The 27,492-nt window shown below is 38.3% G+C and overlaps 1 protein-coding gene across 4 annotated transcripts in view; it reads right to left on the reverse strand.

Annotated features, from left to right (window-relative positions):
* The window catches only part of ERICH1 (glutamate rich 1), a 96,914-nt gene that overhangs the window by 15,853 nt on the left and 53,569 nt on the right, over positions 1 to 27,492 (reverse strand). For 2 of the 4 annotated variants that reach the window (XR_011697108.1, XR_011697110.1), the window contains 4 exons: positions 19,358 to 19,735; positions 17,049 to 17,243; positions 13,099 to 13,250; positions 12,457 to 12,546 (listed from right to left, as the gene is read on the reverse strand). Coding sequence is in view for 1 of the 4 variants with exons in the window: in XM_071548425.1 (XP_071404526.1) it covers positions 12,473 to 12,546; positions 17,049 to 17,243; positions 19,358 to 19,735 (647 nt within the window). In the remaining 3 variants the exon portion in view is untranslated. Of the gene's footprint in view, positions 1 to 11,615; positions 12,547 to 13,098; positions 13,251 to 17,048; positions 17,244 to 19,357; positions 19,736 to 27,492 lie in introns of those variants that run through there. The other 2 variants (XR_011697109.1, XM_071548425.1) reach the window with 2 other exon arrangements.

Consider the following 27,492-nt stretch of genomic DNA (forward strand, 5'->3'; position numbering starts at 1 on the left):
AGGTGCTGACTGGGGTTAAACCACAACACCTGGATATTCACAAAGCATGACAATGACAATTTATGGGCTCAGCAAAAAAGGAAAAGACTGGCCTAGTTTGTATTTCTAAGACATAGTTTTATAATTCTTTATTATTATAGGGGTTTTTTTTGGACTTCTTTGGTTGGCTTCAAACAAAATACCATTGAAGAGACTGTCCCACAAAGCATCTATGATTTCTGGACACCAGTAATTCCTATGATCAGCCCTGGACAACTGGTTCTGCATCAAGGTTGATAGAGAGGACATTGAATTATTATTCAAAAGACTAATGAACCTCTTAGAAATATTTGCTCAATGCCATCTTATCTTTATGACTTTTACCTCAAGTTTCCCACCACTCTCATTGGACAGTGCAAGACTGAGGTAATCCATGAGAATGCTGTCAGGCACAGAGCAGAACAGGTCTACAAATCACCATCAACAAGGGAAAAGCTACCCTCACATAGCCCCAGGTCTCCTTCCCTTCTGTTCACATCACCTCAGTAAGTCATTGTTGCCAGCTGCTTCCCAGGATCTGCTTGTTTCAAAATCTCACCCTACAGTACCTGCAGGGTAGTTTGAGACCACTTTTCACTCTGCAAGGCCTTGCAGATTAATGAAAAAGTAAATAGGCATGGGACCTTTAGAAACAAAACAGTCAGCAAAGTCTTTGTACCTCCAGGTACCTTCACAAGGACACCTGAACTGCTTTTGGCTTGATACTGAACTTTGAAGTTTCTTGCTTATGCTTAAGGAAATCAGACTGAAAGGAAAATGCCAGGGCAGTGTGACAGAAATGCTGCTTTGTTTTCCATAAGTATTCCATTGTATGGGAGAGTTATGGAACCATTAGGAATCCTGCAAGACATGTTCTGTATTAGCAGTGAGCCTGAATCTGGGAGTGGATGGCCCTGTGCTGTTTGTCTGCAAGGGCTTTATACAGCCACAGTTCAATCATTATCTCTGATGAACCCCTACACTGAGCTTAGCATTTAGGTAGCGAATGCTGATACTGACAGTCAACATGCCGGTGCTGTGGCCTAGGAATCTGCCTAGAGAACTGTTTCTTGAAAAAACTGAACATTTACATATTTGTTTCTTTTCCTCTCCCTCTTCTTTTTCCCTTAGCTGGTTGGGGGGAGGAGGAACCCTTTTCACTCTGTCCTGGACAGCTGGCATTTTGCCAGCTCAACCTAGGACAGATAAACGGTGCGTTGGCTGGGAAACGAAGGCCACTAGCAAGTGTTCCAGAAGGTTGGCAGGGCTCCCGGGAGCACTGTTATAGAAACATTCCTTGATTTCTGCTTTGTTATGGTACATCTAAACCAAATAAGATAGAGATGTTCTCTTGCTATTGGACACTTGTTTTTTTATTCCTTGTACTGACTGTTTTTGTGAGTTCAGACAGCTCAACTCGTACCTGCTGTGAATGCAGCCACTGCAAGGAGAAGCCTTACAGCCAAAGCAAGCTGTCTTTCTCTCCTGCCTCACCTCAACAGAGAGCAAACCCCAAGCGTGAGTCACATGGTGAACTGTCGTCCTTCCTGTGTGACCAGGGGAAAGACATGAGGAGGTGGGACAGTGCATCTACTTCTGTGCTTGAAGTCCAAGTATGGAAATCAAAACGTAAGAAAGCTGATAAAAAGCTGTCCACGTGTTGAAGCAGAGATCCCAGAACAGAGTCAAGAACAGCAATTAAGCTGCCCTGCCTCCAGCCGAGAGGAGGAGGAAAACAACCAAGTCTACTGGACATTGCTGAACCAGAAAAATAGCCAAGACTGTACCTCTACACTGACTTGTAGATGACAGCCAGTGCCCCTGAGGGTGGCTGGACCAATAAAAGAAGATTACTTGAAGCATAGAGAGGCCCATGTGGGCTGTTGGAGTGTGGCAGGACACTGCTGCTTGAGTAGAATCTGTAGAGATTCATCATGTGGATGTTCATGTGCCCAAAGGCTGAGCTGAGGAACATCCCACCTGGACTAGCATAAGGGAGAGTTGTTTCTGGCTCGATGGGACCATGATGCCTCAGGCCACCTGCAGGTGGACGAGGCCGAGGGGTGGATTTAACCATGGACATTATTTCCCAGGTTATCTGCTATTGTGAAACCCCTGAGAAGGGGATAGTGACCCCAGAGTGGGGATAGAAACCCCTGAGAAGGGGATGGAGAACCCTGAGAAGGGGATGGAGACTCCAGTGTGGGGATTGTAACCTCAGTGTGGGGATGGTGACCCTAATGAGGGTATAGTGACCCCTGAGAAGGGGATGGGATAATCCCAGTGTGTGCCTCAAGGACATTTAACCTTGAGGAAAAAAGGTAACTTGCATTTTGAGTTCTGTGTTGCAGGACATAAACCATCAGATGAAGAAGACCTGAGCTGAACTAGTGTTGGTGTCCAATGATGAACTGTTTTTTCCTGCCTAAAGTACCTACTCCATCCTAATGGACTATTGCCTACAATATGGAGGGGTGGCAGACAGCCCTGGAAAGAACAAAGACTGTTTAAGCGCGGGAATAGATAGATTTAAGATATGAGTGACGTAATATGGTATGAAATAAGGGGTGGAATATGTTATGGGTTTAGCCAAGTAGGCCAAGAAGTTAGGCTTTAAAGTTCAGATTAGGCCTGGGGTTGTCGGCTGGCTTGAGCTGGGCTGAGCTAGCTAACAGCTGACTTCTTCTAGCCAATAATATTGTATTCCATACCATATTACATCATCTCAAAAGGGGTAAGAGCTGGTGTGTGGGTGTGGCTTGTTCAGTTGCTTCACAGCTGTGGTGCCAGCAAGACACTCTGCTGTCCCAGGAGGGATGGGGGCCCAAGCCCGGAGCACCAGCTTACCATCATGTTATCTGAGGGAAGTAAAATGTTTGTTCTTAGCTTTTCTCTCTGCTTAAGTCTGTCTCTGAAGAACTGACATCTCTAGAATGATTTGTAGTTAAAATAGTAGAATTTGTGTTTACTGGGAAGCGGGAAATTATTTCTTGTTATATATAACTTGTGTAAGTGTGTGTTATATTGTAGTTTCCTCTTAATTTTCTCTTTTCTGTATAAATACATGTAGTTAGTTTCAGCATAAACCTGGTTTGAAGTTTTTTTTTTTCCCTCTCCCTCTTCTTTTTCCCTTGGCTGGTTGGGGGGAGGAGGAACCTTTTTCACTATGTCCCGGACAGCTGGCGTTTTGCCAACTCAACCTAGGACAATATTCCATTATAAAACTGGGAATGCAAGTTAATAAGCAAATTTCTACATCTCAAACCCAGGGGTTTTTCATCAGTAGTTAATGAACTTATTACAGGGATCCTTCTCAATTACCAGTCAGAAGAAATGCAGCACAACAGATAATACAAACACTAGACACATTCATAACTAATTCTTGCAGAAAAGAAAAATATACAAATTTTTCTTTGATGTTTAAAAATCAAGAATATTACACAGTAATCATTCTTAACTAATTCCTCACAAAACAACAAATTGAAAACTTGTAAGACAGATTTGAAAGGCTATTTATTTTGATTGCTTTTCAATTGTTTGGCTTCCCCTTAAAGATACTTAAACACAGTTTTACAGTTTTTTGTACAGTGTCTTTAGTTTGGACTTTTACCCTTATCTAAGAAATATCAAAGCTTGTTCTTGTAGAAAACTAAAGAAATACTTGTTGACAACCATTACACATATTGCCATATGACTTTCTCATCAAAACAAAAAGAGCATATAATACAATAAATACATGTTAAATACATTAGAAATCCACTAGATGATCTCAGCTTTCTGTTTTCAAAAAGGAGGTACAAACAGGGAATTAAGACTGAACAATGTCATTTCTCTTTGAACCCCATAAAAACTAGTACTAGAACTGGACACTGGTTCAGCGTTTTTACTGAATCTGGAAGCAAACATGGAATCATTGCTGGTAAAATTTGCAGCAATTTGACACCAAGATTAGCAGATAGTTGATACTAATGAAAGCAGTACAGGCACACAACACAACCCATCATTTGCTGATCTAGATATAGTAAAAAAATATTAACATTAATATAGCCGAAGAGAAAGACAGACATTTATGAACATGAAGTATGGAAGCAAGGACTAAATCCTGGAAAGCAATAAATTTCAAGAGTACTTTCCTACTATGAAAAATATTTCAGCATGGACTTCCTATACAATACTACAGCAAGAAGTTGATCCAAAGCCAATGAAACAGTGAGGATGAAAGTTGGCACTGCTGAGATTTTAAATGCAGTTCTATGCTCATTTCCAGCATACTTGTTTTCTAAATGGTGGGGAAAAAATGGAGAAAGTGTATTAAAGCCAGAAAACCAAGTTGAAGGCTTTATGCGGAAAATGCCTTAATTCAATTAATTTAGAGATAATATTTAGAGTAGCAGAAATCTTGCCTTGTAGCTTGATTACAGTGTTCAAAAACTTTCACAGACAGAAAATAGTCGCTAGTGGGGGAGTACTTATTCTAGTAAGGAAAAGCATACCAAGAACTAATGGCTGAAAGTTAAACCTGGACAAATTCAAATTTAAAATAAGGCACATGATTTTAAGTGTAAAAGTGATTGAGTACTGGAATAAATGACTAGAGAAGGGGCTAAGTCTTCATTTCTTGATGTCTTTAAATCAAGCTTGCCTGTCTCTGCAGATGATGTGCTTTAGCAAAAACTACCAACTGTGCTTTTGTCAGCCTGGTCTTCACCTTGAAGTAAAGGGAAAATGTATGGCCAGAGATCTAGATGGGGTCAGAGAAGATAATCTCATGTCCTTCTCAGTCTTCCCCTTTATGAATCTATCAATTCACTGAATGACTATAGAGAAAAAATTTTCTGAGTGACTTTTCCCATCTGGATAACAATGTGATTTCTAGCAGACTGCAAATCATAAAGTAATAAATATATATGCCAGAAACTATCAAGATGAATACATTGTTACAATGTATTATAATTCAGAAATCTAGAGTTATTTAATATTTTACACATTAATTTTACTCTGGGTAATTGAATTAAGGTGAAAGGGTTAAGAAGACGGGCTAATGAAACACCGTGCCATGTACTTAGCTTAATGTGGTTGGAAAAAATCAATGAACTTTGGTCTGTCAGTTTGCAATCACAGATTTAATTGAATAACATGTCAGGTATTTTAAACTGTTTACCAATGTAAATAGCATCCAGCACTATAGTCACTGTAATAAGCAAAGCTGCTTTCCCTGAATTCCCATCAGATTTGAACATGACCTTCACTTTAAGCTCCCACATGCCAGACAAAGATCAAACAGCTATCATTATGTCTAGAGAGTTCAGTGATTAGTACTGTGATCCTGAAAAAAATATATTTGCTATTGATTTCCTCTCTAAACCACAAGTAATGGCTGAGCAGTCTGATACTCCTAGCAATGGTTACTCCTTCTTTGTGCAATTGTATTCACTTCTTCTTGATTATTGTTACTGGGAGGAGGAATACATCACACAGCAAGCTTTTACTGAGCCTACCTGAGAAGTGGTGGAGGTTGCTTTATGCATGATCACATGAAGGGAACAAGAAGAAAAGAATCACCTCCTCAGTTTGTGGTGGGTGAGTTCCATGCACAGCTGTACAACAGCTCCTTACTCTTCTCACTTTACCACTCCCAGACAGTAGCTTCCCAGGAGAAGACATGAAAGCAGCAAGGAGAGGGGGGTCACAGCCCTGTTCAAGCTGAAGGAGCTTGCCACTGACAGACCAGCACCAGGAATAGGTGATGTTTTGGTCATGCAACATGCACATTCCTGTCCTTTTCTCAGACGCAGTAATTGATCTTTTTTATTCTCTTTTTTTAACAAGATCTAGATGCCTATAATGCAGATGGTTCCATCTGACTTACCTGTTTATGCTCCCATAACAGTCAACATAAAGATGTAAGCACTCCCATTGGTACCATTGTTCCTATTCTAAAATAGAGTCCAGTAGCAGTAAGTTATACAGGGCTATTACAAGTATCTTTAATCCCAGTGATTACAAAGTTCTCTAGGATAGGGAGTTCAGATGGAAACATCTACACTGTAGATGTCCAAAGTCAGGAGAAATGAATTCCACCCTGCATGCCTCCAAGCTCTCCTTAGCAAGCTGCAGAATGCTGCCTTCAAAGTGCCTGATACGGAGAACCAGGCTGTCATTTTACTAGACTGATCATGTTTGCAATGTAGCTTATGAAGCCATTTTAAACTATCAGCAGCCTTTCTTATATGTTCAAGCATGGTCTCGACTGTAGTTAAGTCTGTCCTATTTCCCTGGCACACTGTCACCTCAGATGTAATAGGAATTTGCCATGCTGGTGCTGTCCAGCAGGGCAAATCCTGGATCAAACTGACATTCGTTTAGGAAAGGAGAAAATGGGAGAAAACAGGCAGATCGATGTGGGAGTAAACAGACAATAAGCAGCATTAGTCAGCACAGTAGGCAGTTGTCCTAGCACACTGCTGACCTAGCTATGGCCAAGCTTTTGAGCAGCATCACAGCAAAGAAGAGCTTTAAAGATGGAAGACAATAGAAAGACTGTTCTGTAAAGAGCTGTGGAAGGCATTGTGGGAAAAAGCATAAATGTGTAAACCTGAAGATATAGCAAACGGGTGAGGGAAGACACCACTAGAGGCTGACAGGGATAGAGCAATCATCTGTGTGCTGAATGAGGGACTAAGAAGACTGGCAAAGATATTGTAAGAAAAGCAGCCTCTACTTGATGCAATCTACAGCACTCTAGAGTTGATGCAAAAGAAAAGAAGGTATTGAACCAGATTCGTTCCTCCTCTTTGTGTAGTCCTCTTCAACCTTAGATGACACATTTTTTTTTGCATTATGTATCCTAAACTAGGATGTAACCTTGCAGTAATAATGTAAAAGAGAACCACAGCTTGCTTATACATTTTACAAGAATATGCAGTTCATTAAAATGACTGCAGACTATTAATTCTAAAAAGTAAGGCATTCAACTTGGAGAACATCCTTATTAAAGCTATATATTTGACCTTCACTGACTGTGGTACATATGCACTCTTTTCAAATAATCACAGAATATATAGCTTTTTCCTTGATCCTTACAGATGAGAAAACAATACAGCATCCGTAAATTTCTGCTTTTTCTGTATACATCACTCCCCATGTCCTTAATTCAGCATATATTTAATAGTCTAAAACAACAAAGTTTAATTATATGCAATGCAGAGGATAAAGCAGGTAATAGCAAGGCTTAATTAGCTGCATAAACACGTGCAATGCAGCACTCCTAAGGTGCAATCTAGGGCTGAAGCAATTAATTAAAAAACCCGCACACCTATAACCTGACGTTTGCCTACATATTAAATATAATACATTTCCCCAAACATACTGTTTGCTGTCATTTCCACTACCACTCTTTGTTATGAATGTGTAGCATACTGTACATACATAACACACACCATTTTCCACTCTACATCTGTAGGCTGGTTTTATGATATTCCTTCTATTACTGGGTGGAATATGCTTTCTTCGGTCAAAGACAGCTTAAAAATCTTCTGCCTTCATGCTGCCATTCACCAATTTTTTAAATTTTTTTAAAGTATTTTTTCCCCTAGAGGTCATTTCAGAGATTCAGCCCATTAAGTAGTGGTGTAGGAGAGAAAAGCCAGCTGTCATAGAAAGCACATTAAGGAATTTATAACTCTACATGATTGTAAAGCACTGTATAAAATATTGCACCACTTACAAAGCAGTAAAATTCTGTAACATTAGAAATTGATTCCCACATTACATATCCACAAAAGAGAAAAATTAAGGTCTTATAGGCAATTTTAAGAATAAAATGTACCTATATATAGAGATAATGGTTTTGAACTCATACCCTTGCATACAAGTGTAGTGGCCAACTATTCATTACTCCAGATGCTTCAAATGACTTCAGCTTCTGTGGCCTTCCTTGTACTCACCAGTAAGGGACAACTGCCCAGTCAGAGCCCGACTTTTCTCACACTGTGCTGATGATCCATACTTACTGTGCAGTGCTCAATTATGCAAACTAGAAAGTTTACTCTGAAGACACATGCAGATTACCTTCCAGTTGATCCTTAAATTCTTCCTACTCTTGGAGTCCATGTAGATTTTAAAACTAAAATTATAAATTTCTGTCTTCCCAGAAGTTTGAAATATGCTCATAATAGTGTCTGTACAGTTATGCCTTAAGTTTTCTGATGCAAAGTCCACTTGAAAAACTCTTCCACGCCTCAGAAATTCCACATGATTCTGTACATTCATTAAACTGAATGGTGCTGAAGAAGCAAAAATTCAAGGCCAGCTCCTTTGCCATTTATACATTTAGCATGAAAATCCAAAAGAATAAATGTTTCATTGCTATGCTGAAGGAACTTTCTGCTCTGTTCTTTTGTGTATTACTGTTAAGTGTCCTCACGCACGTTGCAGATCAGCACACTGTTGTTGGGAACGTTTGTTTCGGAAACAAATACACTCATGAAATTGCATTTATCTACAATTACAGTTTACAATTTATCTGCTTGAATTTGTTTCAATTTTCTAAACTCTTCAACATCTTTTATCCTCTCCTCTTCATAATCCCTGTTAGTGCAATAGTGGCAGATTTGATAAATGCAAGCTTCAGCTGCTATCACAGGTCATTTACAAAGACATCAGATATCGCCAGCCAACTCACTATGTATGAAACTGGTCCCAGGCTTGCTCTACTCAGGCCAAATGATTTCTACACAGAATATAAGGCTCTTTCACTGGTAAAAAGCAAAGGGAAAAAAGAAAGACTGAAAGAAATCTTTTCTCCATTATTACCTGATCCAAGCAAAGTACATATTTGACCTGAGAAATTTTACTCACATTCTGGGATAATACAAAATTTTAACGTGCTTGAACAGGGAGATTGGACCAGACAATCCCACTGTGGTCCCTTCCAACCTTACCCACTCTGTGATTCTGTGAAAATACTTCTGTTTGACAAAGATACCAAAATCTGTTCCTCTATATACAGATATTTAGAACTCAGTGGTATTTTAGAAAACACTTTTATACTGAGCAACCTGGTCTAGCAGAGGGTGTCTCCCTGTCCATGGCAGCAGGGTTGCAACTTGATGATCTTTATGGCTCTTTCTAACTCAAACCATTCTATGTTTATGAGAAATGGCCAAGCCCTGAAAGGGAAATAATAAAGAGAAATTAAAGCAATAAACAAAGCTGTGACAAAAGTACATGAGTTCTTGTGAAATGAGTGTGTGAATGTGTGATAGCAGGTCAAGTGGAGTATCTGGTGAGTAGGAGAGCCATAGAGCCTGGGACCCAGGAAGGCATGGGACAGAGGCTGGGGGCCTGTGCTGGTATTCAAGGGATCAAAGGCCTGTGTAGTCACCCATGAGTGTTGTGTGGGAGCCTCCAAGACACATATTAAGCAGTGCGACGGTTTGAACCTGGAAATGTTGTGGGGTGATGGCCCTGATAAATTCTTGATGAGTTGAGGGAAACGCCTCAAGACTCCTGGAGGGATGCACCCAGAACAACTGTCAAAAACACCCAAGTGGCTTTCCAAAAGTGCTAAAGCCAAACTGATAAGATTAACAAAAGGTAGAGTGTTGTAGAGATGACATGGCTCTCCTCTGCGATATCTTCTAGGAATACAGGGAGCCCTTCAGGCCTATGCTGTCTATCACCCCAAAACCAATTATTGACTGAAGCCACCCAAACCACTCAAGATTAAAAAACAGTATAAAAGCAATTGGGCATGAGCAAAAACTGGGGAGGAATGCAACTGTCTCTGCAGAGGTAGCTGAAAGCAGCTGCCCTGTCTTCTCCCATCTCTTCGGAAAATGTAGGGATGAGAAAACCATGTACTGTCTATACTTTATATTTTATATCTTATACTTTACTCTCTTACAACACCTATTACTTTATACCTTCTGTCTTATACTATGCGTGTAATGTTACACCTTATACAGTACCTTATACCCTTACAATATGCTTTCACTTTTACCTCACAGCTACTTTGATGCTTTCACTGGGATATATCTTTACTGGCAGCTTATTTACTAACTGTGTTTTGCTACTAATAATTATAACTTGCCTTACACCTTGTAACTTACTGGTATATATCTCACTTGATATTAGTTGTTGCGTTCCTTTAAGGTGTGTAGTTCCTTTTTAACCTGTGTGTTAATGGGAAACAGCTCTATTCTTTCCTTTTGCTTTGTGTTACAGAGAAGGGGATGTGCAGGTCATTTTGTTGCTCTGTGTTACTGAGGGGGATTCTAGATTTGTGTTTTAGGTTGTTATATTTCTGGTTAGTAGTTTTCTGTTGTTAGTAAAGTTTGTTGTGGGGGGTACACTGTTGTATTGAAACTTAAGTTTGGTGTGCTTGTTTCTGTAGAATGTGTTTTGTGCTGGTTTCTTTTCGGGTTTTTGGTCATCAATTTAAATACAATCATGCAGCTAAATGTTATCACTGGCAGTGCAAAACCCGCAATAACTGCCACACACCTGTATTAATAAAAGTTATTTTGGGAGCTCTGTAGAGAAAGTTCTTTTGTTGCTATTAAGTGTGGTCCTCGCAGCAGAGGTTGAAAATTCTTCCAGCCTATGTGCTGCCCAGTGTCAGGCAGGCAGGGTTGGGTTCATAAAGCTTTGATTGTTCTGAGGATGCTTACAGGTAATAACTTTATATTAATACAGATGAGGCAAGAAATCTTTGCATTGAAATGTGAAAAACTGCACTCACCTACCCTGGCATGTAAGGGAGAGATGTCCAGATCTCCAGGTGCACCAGCCTGGGATCCAGACAACAAGGAGGAGGAATTGCCAGGTGTACCCAAGGGAACAGCCTTATAACATCCCTCAGAAGCATCACTTAAGTATCAGGAAAGGCAGGCACTACAGTGGTTTTTGTGGTTCTTATTTGACCTGGTTTGTATTTTTGTTTTGAAGTTCTGTCTTTAATTACATGAACTCATTTATTTTTTTCATATTCAGTGTTTAGGACAAATGATGTTTACCTAATGAGTTACTGTGTATCTTTTTAGCAGTTCCTAGGCCTCATTTACTGTGTGACATTCAAACCTTAATCTGAGGATGAAGTGATTAATTTCCCATGGGTCTGTTAAGAGAGTATCAAAGTGCTTCACATTCAAGCATATTTTCTTTTCTCTAAATATGGGACTGAGGCACACAGGATCTCATTGAGAAGTCACAGGTACACTTCATGCCTATGTGTTAGTAAGTCGGGAGCATTAATGCAGAGAATACGTCTCTGCAAAGTCTGGTTTACACATCTTTTCTAGCACATAAAGACCAAACTCAAGTTCTTCAAAGCTCCACATCACTGCCTTAGCAATAAGACCAGTTTTTCTTCACCTGAAATGCTTTGGTGTGTTACTGAACCCCTTTTAACTTCTTCAATTAATGAGAAGGCGGTACAGTTGTACTTTTATTACAAATCTTTGAGCATCACTAAACCAATGCCTTGCAACAGGTTATATATCAGGCAATATTAAAAAGCCCAAAACAACAAAGCAAAAAACCATGCAATACAGTCTCATCAGTAGTACATCTCCATGTTGGGAGGAAATATACATGTTGCCCCTATCTGACTGATGAGGAAGCTAACACACCAAGCTATAAGACATGGTTTGCAATGTATTATCTATCAGATAAATGATTCAGCTGAAAAAAGGGCCTCTTACTTACAAAACATTTTTTAATTCATGATTCCAAAACATTTTACAACCATGGACCTACACATGGATAAATTCAATTGCAGAAAGACTACACAGTAGTAGGCAGATTACACAGTAATCAGTGAGAGAACACAGCCCCATAACTCTGCAGTCAGTCAAACCCATCAGATTGTAACAGGCTGAGCCATGGAATACTTCTGAAAACAACATCCAAGTTTCTGCATAAATCCAAACAGTACTGCCATTACCCACATGTAGAAATATACCCATTTCCACAATTTAGCAGTTTATTCAGCAAAAATACATTCCTCAGAGGTATTGTTGCTTAGGTTTAAATATATAAATATAGTTCTGTTTTCCAGGCAAGCAGATAGACAAAAAAGTCAAGAAATATAACTGCCAGAAAGGAATGATAAATTTACAAAGAAAAGACCTAACCCTAACTACTTCTTAAACAAAATAGCTGATCCAAACTTCATCATTCCAATTAAGTCCCTTAGCCTAAAGAGAAATGTAAATGCTAATCCAGCTGAAGACACAGACTACACAGCATATGGATATTCCTGATGAACTAAACACAAGTCACATGTAGTTTTAACTTGTTTATTGTCTTCTGAAGATTATAAAACATAAAAAAAATCATTTACCTGAAGGTGCAGAATGTGTATTGACACTGCTCTTCCTGAACAATTGCTACCTGTTTATGAATTTGTATATTAAATTTTAGCCCTGTGCATATGGACGCAGTCAAGGCTTTATTTCCTGTTCTTCACAGGAAGGATATCTGTAATCCAGTAGTGAAACAGAGACGTGGCTACCTTAGTATGATCTGAAAAAAAAAAACAAAAACCCCTCCTGAAATATCTCCATGACATTTCTGAACATGAAAGACTTGTACAAGCAATTGTTTCCATTCAATATTACCATTTTGGTAAACCCAATGCAGACACTGGGGCTTGAGGACTGATATGTATGAATTTCTATATAAGCACGTGCCTTTTATTTTAGGTCAGTCATTTGTAGGAGAAATTTTCTTCCTATATTTTGAAATGTCCTATTTGCTGTGATTCAATAATTCAGAAAAAAAGGAGATTGAAATGCCATGATCATATGGGCAAGGACAGAGGAGGGCATCTCCACTTCTTTCTGTCTGGAGAGAACTTTCACACATCACTATTGAACTTGCAGTAGTACCTGTAAGTGCCAGCTGAGAATGAGTTATCCTGCACAGATAACTACAATAAAGCCTCAAAATGCAACAATGTTTGTCTTAATTCAGAGATTACCTATATGACTTTATTGATTTTTAATGATAGAACTTTCCACAGTACTTATCACATCATAAGCATATTTAAAAGTTATTCTATAATGTTATACTAACGTGTTTTTTAAATTTCTTTTCCTTTTCTTTGAATGTTACTCCATAAAAAGAAGTGTAACCTTAATAATTTTAAGGCCTCTGTGTATCCAGCCTCGGTGCACTGTAGGCACACAGCAACTGTATTACTTCTGGTCTGCAAAATGCACTCCCCCCTGCAATGAAAACATATATAATGGACAAGTCTCAAAAAAAGGCAATTAAAAGAAGCTTCAAGCTCTGCCATAAGTGATAATTTCCCAGGCAACCAGTGAAAAGTATGTTTGAGATCTGAAACTAACCAACAAAGCAAGAATGTTAATAGATAATGGAATGAAGTTGATGAGTAGAAGCTCATAAATGAGTTCATAAATTAGGAGATAATGACTTTTTTTCTAATTAGGCGATCACCTGGCTTTAATAATTGATGTGAAATAGGAATTAAGTCGATCTCATTTCAACAGTTCCAGTTTCCAACCAGTAAAGGGAGCAATTACTTCTAGTCACAGCTCTTCCCCTTTGCCCACTGCACTGTGCAGGATCATGAAGGGCTCTGGCTTGCTTTTGCAAACAGCCACTGACTTTCTGACAGAGATAAGCAAAGCCCCCATCCTGACAAATCCACATCTATGTGGCTTCTAAACATTCTCTTCCTGGCACTTAAAGAAGATTTTAGGCAGAAGTAAGTACTTTTTGTTAAAGATTAACAAATGAGTGGAAATGGAAATAGAAATAGTACATTTTGTTATCTTTTACATTATGAGAACAATGACACTTTAAATAATTATGTTCCCACAAACACTCCCAAACAACCTCAGCTTTGTATGATCATTGAAATGCATCAACTTTGATAGAGTAACTTGAAGTACAAAGTACAAGGTTAGTTGATGGAGGATGACAACTAGACAGAAGAACAAGAATCTCAACCATAGAGATTTCTTATTTAAATATGTTTTCTCATTTAGGTGAAGGGTTAAAGATATCTAATGTTAATAATTTTTCTGTTTCAATCTCCTTAGTAATTTCTTTGATATGACTGTAAATATTGGGATATAAAGCTTAAGATAAACCTGAAACTTATTTGTTTCTTTTTTCTTTTGGTTGCAACATGATTCCCAATCTGAATAACATGCTAAGAGATGTGCAACAAATACCAAAATATGGTATTCCACCTGTGGTTTGCAATTTGTAATCTGCAGACCTTGAGCAGCTCCATGGCTTTAGTCTAAAGGGTCTGTAAAATTTACCAAGAAAAGCACATTTATCATCAGTAGGCATACACCTGCCTAGTGGGCCTTGGTAACCCCAGTGGAAGGTTAGATAAAACCATAACATATATATATATGAGGAAATAAAAGACATATAATGGTATGTGTAAATTTTACTAATGGAGAATGTGCACTTATATGAAAGAGATGGACCACTTCTCATTTTTTTCTTACTCTTCCCTTCCTGGAATTCAAAATAAAACTGAACAGAACAGCACCAATCATGACTCCTTTGATGCTGGCATCTTAAGTAGAATCAGAACTATGGGAAAAAGGGTTAACATATTGCTTCTTGAACCACAGCAAATAAAATGTTTATTTTGCAAAAATAATACACTTCCTAAATTTAACTTATTTTTTTATCAAGCTAATATTAAATTACTTTCTCTTCTTGTACATCACATACCAGTAAAAATAAAGAGAAAAAAGGCAAGATAATCAGACAAACTTGTAAAAAAAAAAGATTACTATGATATAAGGTACAATTTTATCTTCATAAACAGCCCTAACTTGTATTTCTATAATAAGAACTTGAATTTGCTGAGATAATAAGTTTTTGTAATAATTCTTAGCTTTTATCACCTGTTCATTGGGAATGAAACATAAAATATAAAAAAAACTCATGCTGGACAAGAAAATCTGGTTTTGAGCCAAAAGGAGGAAAAAAAAGTAGAGTTTAAGGCCTAATTTAAACTAAAATTTCAGAACATGTTATTTTCATTTACTGCAATTCCTGAATTACAAATGGAATGTATTGCTAAACTCTGCTGAGGCAAATTAATATCTAGCAGGTGTTTAATTAACCTTTAATAATTTATACTGATGTATTTTCCTCTTTCTTATGTTGTTGTATATCATGAATATCAAATCAACTACTACAGTTACATGTCTGTGAACTTGGAATAAGATTAAAATAATTAAGCCTGGAGTGACAACAGTTACTTGGGAAAAAAATCAACTGGAAGAGTAAACAATTCCAGGCTGTACCAGCAGAAACATTAATGGATTTTAAAAGTCACTCAGAAAATTGTTTTTTGCTTTTTCAAGTGACAAATACATGCGTCAGAAAATTATGGTTTTAAATTTGCTTTGGTATTCTCTCTTTAGCTGGGCATTTCTGCTATATAAAAGTCAAGAGAGAACTTGCCTCAGGGCTACAAACCCCGACAGTATTCCAACTGTACTGCAGAGAATTTGGATAAGGCTTATAAAGAAAATCCTGAATGTGGTCACTTCAACAGTTCCATTTTGATTTAATTGACAGAAGCTGAATTAGGTCTTTCAATAGAGGGCCAATAGAACTGTTGAGTTCTGCTTGGTTTGCACACATGTATTACATCCAATGAGACTGTAATTGTAATAAAGATTATAGAATGTAGGCTTGAAATGAACAGAAGGATTTTGCCCCGTGTTCATATAGATGCTTCATATCCATCAGAACCTTAAGGGTTGTCATACTCCAGATCTATCCTTAAAAGAATACACATGTACTTTCCTAGGAGTGTCCTTTTCAAAATGTATCAGCTCTGAATTCTACAAGCTGGAACTCTCTTCTTTTCTGTGCTTTTACAACACACAGAATTCAGAAGGCTCCAGTCTTGATGCCACAATCATGATGTGAATTATTCAATGATGTTACAAGCAATTGTCTCATCTCCAATGCTGTGCTAAGGCTCTGATAGGCATCACCTCATTTACACTGTTACCACACTGTTACCATCTTCACAAGACTTGTAGCACAACCGAAAATGGTTGAGATTCTTTTATTCCACAACCAAGTGCTCTCAATTCTGATTAAATTCTTTGGGAGGCAAGAAAATTCAGCACATCTTGTAGATTTGTCTGATGCTGCAACACAATTTCTAATGACAAGTAATAATGACTTTTTAAATGAAGACTACATGGAAATTGAATCATTACTCCTTTTATGAACTACATGCTGATCCCACATTCACTTGAGGAACTATTAACTGTACAGGAAGAGATTCTACTAAAATTACAGAGGTTATAATAGAGAACAGAAGGAGCATGCATGGAAATCAGACTTGTGCCTCAGGGATGAAAAGATTTAGTAACAGAGTAATTTTCCTTTTTATGAATGAATTTAGAATATAATTTGTTATAAAGAGTGACTTCACATTTTTACATCATCAACAGTATTTTTTACAAACTTTAACCAGACATTTATATTTAAAAAAACACAAAGCTGGAAATCAAAATCTCGCTTGCAAAACTTGTGTTAAAGAGGGCATGTAGGTGACCAGGAAGAAATAAAATACTGGGGTTTATTGATTCTTATGCATGTAAAATTAATCCTTAACTGGATGAGTGAAATCTCCAACATAAACAGTTAAGTCCCATGATTTAAAAAGTCTATTAAGGGAAAATATGCTTTAAATAGGATTAACTCTTAAAACCCTTTAGATTTAAAAAAATATTGGTTCAAAACCCTGAATCATCTTGTATTCTATAGTTGCTGCAAAGTGAGAAAAGATTCTGTACTGATTGTAACCAAATGGGAAATGGGGAAATTACTGTATTTTTTGAAAGAATTATACTTTATAATCTTATATAAGCATATATTTACCACTATATAATTATTTACAGCTTCATAATAATAATAATTTAAAAAAGTGATGTGAATTTAGATCCACACAAAAAACATCAGTGAACGAACATGAGTGAATAGTACCTGATGGTACCTACCAGGAAGCATCATGGATTGTTCTTGGAATTGTTTCAAAGCATCCTTCAATCTCTCAATATCCTGTAGCAATACAAGGGATTTCAATTGATGTAGATGAGTCACATCTGAGGAAGAGATGGTGCGAGATTCGAGATATTGTAAGAGCTCTTGGGCAGTTGCTGAATTTACAGCAGCATCTGTGCGTTCTGATTTCTCTGGAAAAACAGTTGGAAAACTATGTTAAAAATATTCAGCGAGCATAGAGAAAAATTTTCTTAATTATACTTTCTTTTCAAAGACAGCATCTTTCTTTTAGAACAACTGACAATCATCAGGTACTAAAGAGCAGCTTGCTCCTCCCACTTTTTGTTAAATATTAAAACAATGGTAAGAAAACTACAAAATTCAATAAGTAAACAGGACAAAAGGATTCATAATGGAAGAGGAATCTAAAATTTTCAAAATTAGCAGAGGATGAAAGTGCGATGAAGAAACTGTGCTGAGGCCAAAGCACTGGTTTTGCTTCCAACACACTATGTATTATAAAAATGCACACACATCTGGAGACAGGGAAGCTCTGTGGAACTACTGCAACACTCTTCTAGAGGCAACCAATTATCTTGTTATTGCACCTTTATGTTTTTTATTTAAAATGCAGGTATAATAGCATGAAGACAGCAGAGAAGGGCATATATTGTTTAAACACTACTAAAGCATAAATTCTTCTTTTCCAGTAACAATGTGTAGTCTGTCCCTTTAACCAGACTCCCTTTAATTCTGCTGTTTTTTACCAGCAAGCCAACTGAGAAGAACAGAATTTTCCTGATTTGGCTTTTTAACCTATGTACTAGAAGTATAATCCAATGTGACCATTTGAGAATGCTTCCAACAGTAATGGCTTCCAATTTTATCTAAAAGAAACAGGGAGTGTTAAAGACATTAAACTAGAAAAGGCAAATAGGATAATGTCAAATCTGAACTGGGATTTGACTAACAAGAAGGTAAGTCTCACTCTGATTTATGCATGTCACATCTTATCTGCAGATGAACTTCCTTTTACCTAGGAATTCCTCTCTGTGGATTCCAAGGTCCTCACTCGCTCAACACTTCAATCTGCTGCTTTTAAACTAGGGCCAGTCAGTCTGACAAAAACTGTCAAACCCTGATCTGGACTTCCAGGAAAGCTGAAAGCTCAACAGCACTCTTAAAACTCAAGATGCAACACAGCTGTGAACAGTTGATCAGGTTTCTGTTCTGGGTCATGTATTAACAGCAGAACTTGAAGAGTTTGCAATCTTGCTCAGTTACTCTGGAGTTTCACTACAGCAAATGTATGTAGCTTAGCTTACATTTACTTAGCCATGCAGTGAAGCAGTAAAATTCTTATTTTTGGTGATGGAAATACATTAACCAAAAACAGAATAGCTTTTTAATGCTAGGCTTATTATGAAGACTTGAGGCAGCAGAAAGAATTAACGGTAAGCAAAGAAAATTCTATATATAAATCTTGAAAAAAAATAACAAAAAAATTAACATGAAATCCTTAACATTATCTTACAGGGTGTTTAAAGTAATTTTGTAGTCTAAAGATGAATTTTACAGGACTAGGAGCCAACAACTCTTACTTAAGATGGACTCATACAGAGAGGTGAGCTGCTTAATATTTTCCCTTCAGCTTCTCAGTGACCAGATAAACATCTGATAGGCCATTAGGGATAACATCAAGTACTATCAACCTGCATAGAGCATCAGCTCCCATTCATCTTGTTCAGAAGTGTTTTATGCCAATAGATATTCCCAGTGCCAACAGTATCTTCCCCTTTCCTCTTGCATGCTGTCTGTCTAGATTTCCTTATATAATACAAATAAATCTCCTCCTGGGAAGGAAAACATTCTGAAAAGTAGGTTGGTTAAGAGATGCGAAGCATGAAAGTAGTTTAGGATAGCAATTGCTCTCATTTGAAGTTCTCTGAAAGGAAGTAATCCTTCCGGATGTTTGCTTGCAAAGGAAAGAAGAATTTGGCCCATTTTAACCACTTGCTGCAAGTGGATGTGTATGTTTATGAAAAGAGCAAGAAATATCACATATAAATTTTCAAAGACAGAAACAAAGAACCGCAGGTTTTCTCTACTGATGTGGATTCTTACATATTCATGTACACACCAGAAAGTGGGACAAATACTAAGCACTCGCATGTCTTACTGAGTTCAAGAGGGACAATTCTCTAGTAGATTTGCCCCACTCTACAGCAGTAATAAAATAAACGCACATCCATTTTCTCCTGCGCCATAATACTCATGAAAAGAGACGAGAAAGAGTGGTACATACTGTCAGCAAAATAAATTTGCTGTGTTGCCTGCAGGAAGTCCAGAACGCTATCTGCCTTTTCATCTATGTCTTTCAAGCCCTCTGCTTCTTCTCTGTTGTTTTTGTCAGGTTGATATGTAAAATCCACACTGGTAGTTTTTGTTACCAAGCCAGCTGCTCTCTTTTTTTCTTTCTGCCGCTTCTTTTTCATTTTCCTCTTTTTGTTTTTGCTTATTTTGGGACTGTCTCTCTGCTGCAGCTGTAAATTATCTTGAACAAGAGTCTCTTGCATTCCAGAATTTGTTTGTTCTCCATGTAAATTATTAGAGATTTGCAAATTGCTCTTTTGTTTCTTCCTTCGAACGCGCTTTCTCTTGGTTTGCCCTTGATATTCCTCTTCTGTGGATTCAAAAGAGACATGAGAGCTGTAAATAAGAAGATCTGTAATAAGTGTTTTAGAACTGCGAACAATGAAATATTACACCCTTCAAATTCTGAGATACCTGAGTGGCTCTAACCTTACTTTTATGATTAGAATGTCTTTCAGTACTGCAATGTCAAAGTCAACTTTTCTGAATGCATTGAGGAGGAAGATAAGCTCTTTTCCCTTCTGCTTTCAATAAAGACTTTACTCTCATTCCTGCTACATGCTTTATATTGCATTTACTTTCTTAACGTAGATAATATAGTTCTATACAGAGTGAGGTCAAAAGAATCCCCACGACAAAAAACAGTATGTGCAGGCTGAGAGACTCAGCATGAGAGAGCTCCCCAAGGAGTCTCACACCACCAGTTCATAGACTTGACCAAGAACGCACGGAAAATGCACACAATTTACAATGAAAGATGATACTGTTTACATTGATGATACTCATTCATGACAGTGCTGTACTTTAAAAACACTAGGCATTTGCTTCTGACTCATCTACTTTCTTCTCCTTAAACATCCTCCTCCTTTGGCATATCTTACTGTTAGCTCAGTTTTGGACATCAACTTCACAGGAAAAGTGTGCGCAAGGCAACAGTGACTTTGGCAAATTGTCTCCAATCTCTTAAACAGCCTGCCTTGGTTCTGTTGTTCCTTTGCTATATTATAATTTCCTTACTAGCTAATTCATCAAAACCCTCAAATGTCATGAGAAATAAGTCTTTCTTGCTCTCCAAGACAGCTTTCATGCTTCTTTACTCAGATCTTATCTCTGTACACAGAGCCTGAGTTTTAAAGTCATCTCTGACCTGGACTGCTTCTCCCACTCACTCACTTCTGAGTGTTAACCTTCTAAACACTAGCCAAGGAAGACTGGCAGAACCCATTTTCCCTTTGTGTGCACTGCTGCTGAAGTCCATATTCATGTCTATAATAATTCCTGTCTAACTGAAATTCCCTCCTTCGTGGTCTAATGAAATCCGCACGTGTTAAACAACATGGAGTGCAGAATGCCAGTGTTATTCTATGTATTGAGCTTGCATGGTAAGATTTTGGTCACAGTGGGGGCTACAGCAGTGACTTCTGTGAAAAGAAGCTTCCCCTGTGTCAGACAGAACCAATGCCAGCCGCCTCCAAGAGGGATCTGCTGCTGGCTGGCCAAGGCTGAGCCCATCAGTGATGGGAGTAATGCCTCTGAGATAACACAGTAGAGAAGGGGAAAAAAATTATTGTGCAGAAGTAATTGCAGCCAGAGCAGAGAGGAATGAGAATATCTTAGAGAAACGAGTCTGCAGACACCAAAGTCAGATGAAGAAGGAGAGGGAGGAGGTGCTCCAGGCACGGGAGCAGATTCCCCTGCAGCCCATGGAGATCCATAGTGGAACAGAGATCCACCTGAAGCCTGTGGAGAAACCCACAACTGAGCAAGTGGAAGCACAAGAGAGGCTGTGACCTGTAGGGAGCCCACACTGGAGGAGCAGGCTCCTAGCAGGATCTGCGGCCCCATGGAGAGAGGAGCTCACACTGAGGGCAAGTTTGTTGGCAGGACTTGTGAGTCTTTGGAGGACCCACACTGGAGCAGCCGGTTCCACAAGCGCTGCACTCATGCTGGAGGGGTCCTGAAGGGACCCACGCTGGAGCAGTTAATGAAGAACTGCAGCCCATGGGAAGGACTCACCACAGAGAAGTTCATGGAGGACTGTCTCCCATGGGAGAGACCCCATGCTGGAGTAGGGAAAGGACTCCTCTCCCTGAGGAGGAAGCAGCAGCAGAAACACATGATGAACTGGCTGTAGCCCCATCTCCCTGCAGTGCTGCAGTAGAGGAGGTAGAGAATTGGGAATAAAGTTAAGCCTGGGAAGATGGGAGGGGTGGTGGCAAAGGTGTTTTTAAGATTTAATTCTACTTCTTAACCTGTTCTGATTTTGACCGGTAATAAATTCAACTATTTCCCCAGGTGAAGCCTGTTTTACCCAGGTGAGTGATGGTAACTGGTGAGTGATCTCTCCCTGTCCTTATCTTCGCTCATGAACCTTTAGTTTTATTTTCTTTCTCTTGTTCAGCTGAGGAGGGAAGTGATAGAGTGGCTTTGGTGGGCACCTGGTGTTCAGCCAAGGACAAACTACCACATCCTAATGTCTTGCTCTAGAAAGTTAAGCCATTTATCCTTCTCTTGACCTCTACTTACATGCTTCTAAATTCCCCACAGTGCACTGAGCCTACTACTCTTATTTATCTGGGTTTACACCATTCCCTTAGGGTCAAAGAATCTTCGCTTGGCTAATACTGGTGTAACACAGGAGAGACACCTGAAGCCCAACACTTGTTTCAGGATGATATGCATAATCTCCTGAACTGCCTATGACATTCTCAGCTTGTTTGGCTTTCTTATCACTCCTCCCCCTAACCAGTCTTTGCCTCTATTTTTGCCATGGTTGGAGGCCCTCTCTTTCGTTTCTGTTTCTTTTTCTGTCTTGAACTCTGTCAGCTCTGAGCCACTTTCTCTTTAAATATCACTACAGACTTGTAGTTCTTTAGCTGTCAGATGACTCATTGCAAAGCAATTTTCCATACTTTCAATGAAGAAGGCTGCATAAAAATAAATTTGCTGTATTGTAATTGAACACCACAGCATGTTAAAGACAAGCCAACCATCACCCTGGACCCACAGTGTGGAATGTTTCACACCCATGGTATTTGAGCTAAATATCTTTATATGTGTTTGGACATATGGGATGTGGGAAAAATAACGTCTGTGTCATCCTGAAGGAATAAAATATCAGAACTGAAGGCAGATATGAATGGTGAAAGATGCTATAAACAAAACATCAGTGTTTCATCTTGAGATCTAATCTGGATTTTCATGGGAGTATTTGTGTTATAATAGGTGAATTTCAATGTAAATACAGATACATTGTTTTGCAAAATTTCTCAGCCCTCTGTTAACCTGGACCTCACTGTTAATAACCCTATGCTCTCAGCAAAGTGGCCTAACTTGCTCTTTAAGCATATGAGAATCGCCAAATTTCAGCAAAACTACAGCATGTTGTGCAGTCAAACACTCTAAATTGGTTTGAAGCCACTTGAAAAAAACAGTGCAGAAACCAGGTCAGGGCTTAAAGATAATTGATGCTTTGTGTCAAATCCAGAAGTTTCCCTATCCCAGGTAGCTCAGGACAGCAGAAGGTCTGAAAAGACCATGATGAAGCTGTCTAAAGGCAGAATGAATGCTAGTCTTCCCATATGTAGATATTAATATAAAACCCCGACTGAAATAAAACCAGAACTATGCTGACTTTTCTCCAATGCGGGAAACAAATCTAACACAAGGCTCTACCACCCTACCTAGATCACTTGAGGAGTCAGAGTGGAAGTCCTTTAGCAGTTTTTGTCATTCTTTGCCCTGTATTTCAGTATCTGTTTAGTATGTATCTACTGTTCCATGTGTGGGAGGTACTAGTGATTCAGCATCAGGAACAGATGAAATTAGATGCTTATGAATGCAAAGCAATGCACACAAAAGGGATTAATTTGAACAACTCACTGCTAGGGCTAGAGTGAACTGTTATCAGCTCAGGAAAAACAAAAGCCAGACCTGTGCATCAGTATGGAAAGCAAAATGAAAACATTTGCTCAGTGGGTATCAGCGATCAAAACAGCTAACACCTTGTTTGCATACATAAGAAAAGAGATGGAAAATAACTGGGAAAATATTCCAAAACGATTATATAATCCTGTTGTACTCTTCAAGCTTGTAATGCTGTGTTTCTCAGCATAATCCTAGAATAATAAGACTTTGGCAGACAAGAGGAGGACTCTTAGAGAAGATACCAGAGAAAGAAACTCCAAGACAGTTTGTATTATGTGACTTGAAAGGAAGAATAACAAAATAGACTTAGTTTCTGCCTCCTCCTGCAAGAACAAGGTGACATCCAATTAAGCTGAACAGTTTCACAAGCTAATAGAAGAAAGCAAATCCTTGTTTTAATATGGCACACTTTGCAATTGAATTCCCACATGTGTGGGGGGTATACATAGGACATGGATTCAAGAACTGGTTGTTCATACAGCCAGCAAGGCTACCTGATTATAACAGTCATGCTAAAATACAAGTAAGAGTTGTACAAGAAACATAAAGCATAAAGTTTAGGTCACAGCGCAAACAATGATCTTCAAAAATGACATGTTCAGTGGGATTTGCCTGCCACAGCTTTAGCTGTCTGAAAATAGTCAGTGAACACTTAGACCTATGAAAATATTTAATGCATACTTAGACCTATGTTCCCTCTGATAACCCAAGAGACATTACCATCCTAAACCAGCTGGCATGGAAATGCAACCTGAAGGACTTAATCTCTCTCTCTCCCCTTCTATTAACCACAAAGGAAATAGAGACAATGAATTTTCACTAGAGGTTTGCAACAACTGAGAAGAATTAGTCTATAAAAATTATTGCACGGAGGAAGGTGTTGTTTAATATGAGCCTGCTCATGAGGATGACTTTTGCTAATTAACAAAATTCACTGTTCCATTAAAAATCCCGAAACAAAACAAACCAACTTTTAACTGAGTCTCTACATTTCAAACCAGTAGGGAGGCCTGATAAAATGTCAATTGATAAAAATTTGGTTCCAACAATTTTTCCCACTGACAGAAAGCGTTTGTTATGTCAAAGCTGCATAATTATAACAAATTATAACAAATGCAGGGAATATATACTATGCAAGCAATCTTAGTATGTTAAGTAAGTACTTAAGCAACAACGATAGGAGTATCAGCCTTTGGACCACACTAACTTTAGCCACAACTGCACCTACAGCTTGTCCTAATTCCACAAGACCTGATGATTCTTTTCCTTCTGTTCCATAATGACCTGTCACCTTCTTTCCCTCCAAAGACCTATCTCTGTTCCACAAGTCACTTAACTGATCACATAATCTAATTAGCCAGAAGCAACTGACTCTAACCTGTTAAGTTTGCACTTGGTGTTCTCTCAGACTGAGCAAAGTGTCTTCCTGACGGAATGCTCACATACATTCTCCAGTCACAGTCATAATTTCATAGGCATTTCTTTCAGCCTTAATAAGAACACCTTCCTCAGGAACTGTTCAAAGTTAAATTTTCTGTTAGCATAGATTACTTTCTGGGTGCAGTTTACCATGCAGGTGGCACAGTCACACTAGCCTGACTGACAGTGATATGGAAGATTGAATGAGCTGTCTGAAAACGAAAGCCAGCAGTAAAAGTCATTTTCTAACAGCCTATCTTATCTTGTCTGAAAGATTAAAACATTTTGTCTGTTCAAACCACATGATTCTTTAAGAAGTAGAAATATGTCAAAAAACAGATTTAAAATTAAATAAGGGACTCAGTTTACAGATATAGCTTATTGAATTTTGATAATGAAAGCTCAGCACATCCAGTTTCTATCTTCAAGAAAAAATAGAAAATAAAAAAATAGTGACTGACATCAAGATTCCCAATAAGCTAACTTTTATTTAATAACTTCTATTATACTAGCAAGTTACCTTGTATTCATCATCAGGGCAGCTGGAGACATAAAGAGAATAAATACAAAGCTTAACATAGGCTAACAAACAGTTGACTTCCTCCTGTCCAGACTAACCATCAGCATGAACACACTGCTGGCAACTCTGTGATGGAAAAGATGAGCTTCCTTGAGTTTATCTGTACTATTTTGGTTCCTTCAGACAATGGCAGATGGAAACATTGTGGGACAGCATCCTGCAATACAGTGAAAAAAGGGAGGAGCACTTAGGTTTCTGCAAGCCTAAGGGGAGTCCAAGTTTCATGACATGCCAAAATGAAGTTTAGCTCTGAGAATAAGCTGACAGTGCTAAGGATTTTTAAAAATCAGGTCCTTGAATATTATTAGAGCAAACTTTAAGAAAAATAAAAAAAAAGGAGTTAGGAAAAAAACATACAAAGCAGAACAAGAAAAAGATATTTTAAAAAATCCCCTCAGCTTCAGCAATCTGTATAATGGGTTCATCATGACTCAGGTATGACAGCTGGCTCTCCTGTTCAAGAACCAAGTCCCCACAGCTGGCATTCTGGATGTTGCTCATGGTAATTCTGCTGGGGTGTTTTTGCTTTGGTTTTTGTTTGTTTGTCTGTTTTTTCAGATTAAACATGACATATGACTCTCCTGATTTTTTCAGCCAGTTTAAGTATCTTTTCTTCTCCCTGATGTACTGGATGGATTTTCCATGGTATACCATGCAGTCAATGCATAGGAATTTAAATTTGGTTTAGAAGCTTGTAAAGAAAAAAAGAACGTTATTTTTAGTGCCAATTAGGATATCTGCAGCTACAGTTTGACCAAGAGCAAAAAGCTGTGGCTAGTGAATGCAATAAAATGTAATGGTTCATTAGAATAAAAGCAATATTGCAAAGATCTCAGAAGCACAAGATAACATTAATATTTTTACACTCTTTTTTTGCGGGAAATTGTTTCAAATCATCATTTGAAATCAGAAAAAGAAAACTTAATTCACAGCTTCAAAACTTTTAGTAATCTGCAACACTTGTGATGTTGGACAAAATTGCAAAAGATTGGAGTCTATTAAGGATATGGTCTTTTATTTGTTCATTCATACTATGTGTGCTCACAAATGAAGAATTCGTGTAAAATTAACAAATGCTACTTAAGTTTGCACAACAGTATTACCTCTTGAATTTTAAGCAATCCAAGTAACAGTAATGACAATAATCAGCAAAGGCAGATATCACTATCTGCATCAGTCCTCCATCCTAAATGTTTATCTGACTATATACACAGATGAATTTCTCTTACTCATAAGTTACACCAAATTTCTGCCATAGGAGTAGCCATACTTGGTCACAACAAAAAACTACCTAGCACTATACCCTGCATCAAACAGTAGCCATACACTGCATTCAAGAAAAGGTGAACTTTAAACTTTTGAACTATTTACCCGAGTAATTGCAATAATTTTGTTTGCTTTTTTTGATTGCTGCTGAGTGCTGGAATGTTGTTTTCACAGTTATTTATCATACGGTAAAATCTTACTCCTGCTTGGTAACAGCCAGCTCTGAGCCCACAGTTTTGCAGGTGAATTTTGACTAGTTATTTCTTTCTAAGTGCATCACTTGACAACTATCTTAGATGTGTTTCATCTGTCATTTTTGACAAGTCACTCAATCTAGATTACACTGCATCCAGCTCTTGCCTTTATTGCAGTCGATATCTGTGTAGCCATCAGGAATTCTTCTGGTATCACTGTTAACTCTTTTTACCTGACCATCTACTGAACACAAACCTCCAGTTGTGACCTCCCTGTTTGGAGAACTGCTGCATTCTCTCCATCTCCGTACTTATTCTAGGGCTTCATCTTTCATGTTATTTCTATGTGCTCTCTTTGGTGAGGGGCTTCAACGAAAACTTGGCGATTCAAGGAAACCATATCAGCTGTAGCATCCTTATCCATGTATTTCCTAGCTCTTCAAAGATTCCAGGGTATGTGTACACTTCCTCTTTGCAAACCTTATGTTGATTTGTCCCATACAGATCACAGGTTTTCAAGCCCCCACAAATATGATTTTGCCTTATAATTTGGGGTGAACTGCCTAAAGCAAACACCAGGATTACAGGCTTTTGCCCCCTGGGTGATTTAAGAACTGTTTTAAAAAAACCTGGCATTTGACTACCTAACCACAAAGTCTCTGATAACAAGGCCATTTGAAA

Source organism: Pithys albifrons, chromosome 2 (assembly GCF_047495875.1).
Source record: "Pithys albifrons albifrons isolate INPA30051 chromosome 2, PitAlb_v1, whole genome shotgun sequence".
Taxonomy (NCBI): domain Eukaryota; kingdom Metazoa; phylum Chordata; class Aves; order Passeriformes; family Thamnophilidae; genus Pithys; species Pithys albifrons.